This window comes from Bison bison, unplaced genomic scaffold, assembly GCF_000754665.1.
Source record: "Bison bison bison isolate TAMUID 2011002044 unplaced genomic scaffold, Bison_UMD1.0 scf7180017864180, whole genome shotgun sequence".
Taxonomy (NCBI): domain Eukaryota; kingdom Metazoa; phylum Chordata; class Mammalia; order Artiodactyla; family Bovidae; genus Bison; species Bison bison.
This window is the reverse complement of record NW_011494752.1, coordinates 8753195-8758949: the sequence shown is the minus strand read 5'-3', so window position 1 is coordinate 8758949 and position 5755 is coordinate 8753195. Positions and strand designations below refer to the sequence as shown.

Sequence of the window (5755 nt, the reverse complement as noted above, 5' to 3'; positions counted from 1 at the left end):
TGGACTGCCTGGGGGTGGGCTGCCTGGGGAGTGGGCTGCCTGGGGGGCGGGGATCTGCCTGGTGGGTACAGCCAGGTCGGGGTGGCATGTGGGCCTGGAGGCAGAGCCACAGTTGGGATGGAGTATAAGGAGGTGATTGGGCGTCTCCACCCTCAGCCTGAGAATTCAGGGAGGGTCTTGGGTAGGTGGCTATGGTGACAAGTGCCCATCAGTCACATCCTCTGGGGGAAGGGATCAGGCCCAGCCTGCAGCCCCTAACCATGCAACACGTCTCCCTCTGCAAGCTTGACTTCCCCAGCTGCAAGCTGGGGTCTGGGACAGCACCCACCCCGCGGGTGGTGACACGGTTGTAAACACTGGGTGCAGAGCACACAGCAGGACCCGGGAACAGCTAGGCTGCATCCCCGGCAACCTGGGCCCTGCCGACCAGACACCCCATGTGTTCTGACCCGGTCCTCGCTGCCCTGGGTGCACCGCCCTGGGGCCCAGAGGGGTAGGGGACTCCCCCTGGACTGGTGGCCGTGATCTGGAAGGATATGCCTCCAGGAGCTCGCCCACTCCGGGCAGGTGGGACAGCTTGCTGCCCTCTATGTCCTCAGCGTACATGCTGTCGAACAGGAAGGTGCCGTTTAGCTGCTCCACGAAGGCTGCCTGTGGTCAGAGACACAGTGGGCTTCCTGGGCAGGACCCTGTGCTAGGCACTGGGGCCATGCGTGCCCAGCCCTTGGGAAGGCAGGCAGGGATGGGCAGGCGAAGGGCTGGGTGAGGCCAGAGCTACAGAGGCAGAAAACTGAAGGGTGCCCTCAGCTTGGTCCTGCTGAGCAGGGGCACCCTGGGAGAAATGAGCATTCCCGAGGAACTGGCCAGTGGGCTTAAGGACCAGCGACTGCTCTGAAAAACCATTCGGCACAGAGTCCCCGGCCCTGGAGCTAGAGCGGGGCCTGGGGGCCATGGGACAGAATCGGGGGTGGGGTGACAGGTCAGCGTGACTGTCCTGACTGAGGCTCCAGCGGCCCAGAGACCCTGCGTACCAGCTGTTTTCAATCAAATGACAGGTTTTTGGGGCCTGGGCCCTGCCGACCTTCATGAACCTGCCGGAGACCGGGTGAGGTGGGGCGGGGCGGGGCGGGGCAGGAAGGGCGGGCGGAGCAGTAGGTCCCCGGAGGGCAGCCGTTCACCTTGTGCTCCTCCAGCTCCTCCCGCCGGGCCTGCTCGTCTTCTAGCCGCGCCTGCATCAGGTTCTCCCGGTGCTTCAGCTCGTCAATGCTGTACTGGTGCTTCATCTCCGCCAACTCTTTCTGTAGCAGAAGCGGGAAGGGGCATCGTTACCCTGGGACCAGGGGTCCCTCGGAGCCGCTGGCCTCCCCGCATGGGCGGGGCCTGGACAGGAGTGGCTTGTCTTCCCTCCCCCACCCTTCCCAAGTATTCTGAGCCTCGGGTAAATCAGTGTGGGAGCCGCAAGGGCAGGCTGAGCGAGGATGTGGGCCGTCTCTGGGGTGGAGGCCCCCTGCAGACCCGCTGGCTCCCACACCTTCCCCAGCTGGGCTCTGGCCCAGTTTTAGGGATGCACAAGGGGAGAGCTGCAGTGGGGGGTGCGAGCCACAGGCCTGGGCACAACACTCTCAGCTTATTCTCAGCATTTGAGCCCCCGTTGCCCTTCAAAGTAGTGCCTAAATGCAAAAAATAAGACTTGACAGTCTTGAAATTAAAATTTTCACAGTCATGTCCTGTTCCTGGACAAGAGAAGGGCGTGGTTGGGGAAGGAGGGGCAACTCTCTGACCCCCCTGGTATCTGTGGACCCCCAGTCTCTGTGGATCCCCACTGGTCTCTGTGGACCCCCCTAGAAAGGTTCCTGCGAGCAGAGAGCTCCACACTTGGAAGGCGGCGCAGCAGCCAGGCCAGCAGGGTCAGCACAGAGACCCGGGGACCAGCCAGCTCTCCCCGTGCCCCCACATCACCTCAGGGCCTCCCCCAACCCCAGACACAGGCTCCTTCCTCCCAGGAAAGGCAGCAGCTTCTGATGGGGGGATGGCAAGTCCCCCACCTCCTCATACCCTGCTTTCATCCCATCCTGCTGCCAGAGGCCTCCCGTCGGGCGGGGTTTTTTTCCCCTGGGGGCAAAGCACCCACAAACTGGTCACACGGCAAAGGGTAAAAAGCTCCCAGCAGGGGTGTAGGACAGAGGCAGGGGTGGCCTGGCCAGGCAGTGGACGGCGGGGGCAGGGGCTTCCTCATGGGGTGAGGCTCCCGCAGGCCTGAGACCCTGGCTCTGCTGCAGACCAGTTGGGCCCAGCTCTCCGATGGCCCTCTCGGCCATGGGGTTCTGGGGGCATCTCTCTGGGGTCAGCGAGGTTGGCACTTTGGAGTGCTACCATGACCTTTCAGTGTCACTCCTGGGGTCGCCTATTGTGGGGGTGAGTCCCGACTCTGCCCTGAGCTGCTGAGCCCACTGAGGGCCGACTCTCACTTAGTCTCCCAGACTTGTTCACGGAGAAGCAAATAGAGCAGGACGGCAGCGAGGAGGCGGGAGGAGGCCCAGGACAGGGCCCGGCCAAGAACGTGTACCACAGTGACTGGGGCCGTTAGGGTCAGGAGCCTCCAGGAGGGGCCGCTTTCCTCTCCTCCCGTGGACGTGGCCCTCCCCAGATGCCCAGAGCCTGGACGCTGACCCGCGGAGCCCATGTCGAAGGGAGACTCTACCATGTGGTCGTCGAGGCGCCGGAAGTCCAGGTACACAAGGTCGGGGAGGTAGGCGCAGATGAACATCTTGTAGTCCTCATCCTCGGCCACCGGGTTCCCGGACAGGCTGAGCGTGCGCAGGGCCTTGAACCGCCGCAGGTAGATGATCTGAGGGGAGAGCGGGCCTGTCTCCTTTCTCTTCCCTCTGCCCACGCTGGGAAGCCACAAGGAGGAGCCGTGGTCTTTGCCTGGGGTCCCACGCTCTGGGGGCCCAGTCTCCTCGTCTGTGAAGGGGCCGCAGGGGTGTCACACGCAGGTGTTGAGAGGACCCAACGCCGCAAGGAGCACCAAGAAGAGGGCTAGCACCCGCTCCCCAAGTGCCCGCTGTCCCTCCGCCCTCCGCTCTCAGCACAGGCACCCTTTCCACCCGTCAAGTGCTCTGAAAGGCCCTGTGCCCTGAAATTCAGCAGAACCTGGATCTACTGGGTGGCAGCTTGTGGGACCACCACTAACAACCATTTAATTTTCCTGTTGTTAGTAATGGGGGACATTCAGCAAGACCACCAGCCCCCTCATCGGACAGCATCTCCTCCCCTGTGCTAAAGACAGAAGAGAAACCTGCTTCTCTTCCTTCCTGAAGGGATTCCCTTGTCAGTTGTTTATTCATTCAACAAACATCACGGAGCACCTGCCAGCCTGGGGACACAGTGGGAACAGAGCCTTCAGAGCAGGAGCTGACACTCTAAGGGCAGGGGACAGGAATGCTTCAAAAGTCAGCCGAGGGACTTCCCTAGTAGCACTGCAGATAAGAATCTGCCTGCCGATGCAGGGGACACAGATTCCATCCCTGGCCCCGGAAGATCCCGCCGAGCAGCTGAGCCCCCGTGCACCAAGGCCACTGGGCCCACGCGCCTAGATCCGTGCTCTGCAATAAGAGAAGCCACGACAATAAGAAGCCAGCACGCCGCATCTGGAGGGTGGGCCCGCCTCCTCCGTCTGCGCAACTGGAGGAAGCCTGAGGAAAGCAGTAAAGACCCAGAACAGCCAAAAAGAAATGTTTTTTAAAAGTCAGAGTCATTGCTGTTGGTCATAAGTACTCGAAGAACTCGAGGGGGACAGGTAGGGAGGGAGCCTTAGGGACAATGATGGGGGTGGGGTTCCATTAGGATTTGAGCCTCTGAACTCTGAGGAAGCAGCGGGAAGAGCAGTGGCGAGTGTACTCCCAGGAGCAGCACAAGGGAAGGCTGTGCTGTGGGAAAGAGCGTGGCCGGTGCCAGGAAGCAGGGAGGGGCCGGGAGGTCTGAGATTATACTGAGAACAAGGCCAGCGCTGATTCACCCGAGACCTGATGGGCGGCGGTCAGGAGTTTGAAAGCTGTCTTAGGGAAGTGGGAGCTGTTGGAGTTTTCAGGGTATGTGGGGTGGGGCAGGGGGTCAGGACCTGATTTCATTTTAAGAGCTCTCCCAGTGAGATTCCAGTTTTCGTCTTTGGGATCATCAAAGCAAGAAAGGTCTGGGAGCAAAGTGTGCTGTGGGTGGTTAGAGGGACAGGACTTCTCGTCATTGCTGCTGGGTCTGTAAGTGGTTCCACTTCTATAGATGGCCACGCAGCAAGACCCATCACAATGAGAAAATGCCCTCGGACCCAGCAACTCCACCTGGAGCAATTCATCTCCCACAGGGGCTCATCCAGGTACACAGTCAGCCCCAATTAAAGACATCCCCAACAGCCTGTGTGTGACAGCGTGAGGTCGGAGAACACCTCAGCGTCCACCCATGGGGGCTGGAGAACTCCATCCTGCATAATCTAGGCAATGGAATAGCCTGTGGTGTAGAGGGCACCAATGACTTGGGTTGGGGGGGACGACCCAAGGCAGGCTCTGGAGAGTAGCTGGACAGATGTGACAATCGTGTGAAACATTTCGACAGTAAGATGTCTGGAAAGACACATGTGCGATTTAGGAGCAGCTGTGGCCTCTGGCAGGGGACACGGGCTGAGGTCAGGAGCGAAGGGCTCTGCTGTGCATGCCCTGAGTTCTGCTGAGTCAGCCACTTGCTTTTAATTCAATGAACAAAATGAAAACAAGCCTAATAAATACATAACAGGAAAGTCTATAATCAGATGTAAGAAACTCAGGGCAGGTAAGGACTGAAACCAGAGATGCTCTGGGCTTGTCGGCCATGAAGCCAGCGCCCCCTGCCTGTCTCTCTGGGGACCAGCTGCACCTGCTTCTCCTGTCTTCATGGGGTGGGGGGTGCGTGCCTGGCACCCAGCATGCCCTGGGGAAATGGGGACAAAAGAACAGCCCAAGCCAGGGAGGGAGGGGGGTGTTCACAGCAGGGTAGGGCACGGCCTGAGTCAGTGTCCCCTCCCTGCCCAGGCCTGGGTCTGCTCAGGGTCAGGGCCAGTGTCTGAGGATGACAAGTCAGAGGCAGTCCACTCACATACAGGCTCCCAGGTGCTGGACCTACCCAGGCAGCAGCAGCTCTAAGCACTCAGAAAGGTTCCCACAAGCACGATCTAGGGCTGTTTGGGGTTTACCCTTAACTGAAAATTCCTGAATAAGCACCATTTCCTCCATAGCCCCTCTGTGCTGCAGCTGCCCTACATGGACAGACTTGACCCTCACGATGGCCTGTGGGGTGGAGTGCTGTCTGTCCTCAGGAACAGATGGGCACTGAGCCCTGGATGCTGAATTCCCGGCCCAGGGCCTCCCCCCGCCGGTCCGTTGCTCTAGCTGCTCTGCCTGGGGCACTGCCCTGTAGCCTCTGCCAGCCCTGCCAGCAACCTGAGGCTGCTGTTGGTCTCTGTCCCCATTGGGCACAGGCCAGATGCCCCACAGGCAAGAGGGCCCCCCTCAGCAATGTCTGCTGAGTGAGTGGGGGTGGGGCACATACACACCCACATGCAGGCCCCCATGGGCTAAGCTGGTATTTGAATGTCCTTGAATCCAGATTTCCAGCTTTTCTAGTATGGGGTGGGGGGCGGTGGGGAGCTCCCCTCATGGTCCCCCCCACCCCTGCCAGTGCCCATGCTCACGTTCATCATGTTCCCGATATGGTTGTTGCCCAGCGA

At 60.3% G+C, this 5755-nt stretch overlaps 1 protein-coding gene across 1 annotated transcript in view; it reads right to left on the bottom strand.

Annotated features, from left to right (window-relative positions):
• LRRC48 (leucine rich repeat containing 48) overlaps window positions 1-5755 on the bottom strand; it is a 20337-nt gene that overhangs the window by 8052 nt on the left and 6530 nt on the right. Inside the window, exons 4-7 of the mRNA XM_010842898.1 lie at window positions 5720-5755; window positions 2702-2848; window positions 1179-1298; window positions 539-651 (exon numbers count right to left, since the gene is read on the bottom strand). Coding sequence (XP_010841200.1) covers window positions 539-651; window positions 1179-1298; window positions 2702-2848; window positions 5720-5755 — 416 coding nt within the window. The remainder of the gene's footprint in view (window positions 1-538; window positions 652-1178; window positions 1299-2701; window positions 2849-5719) is intronic.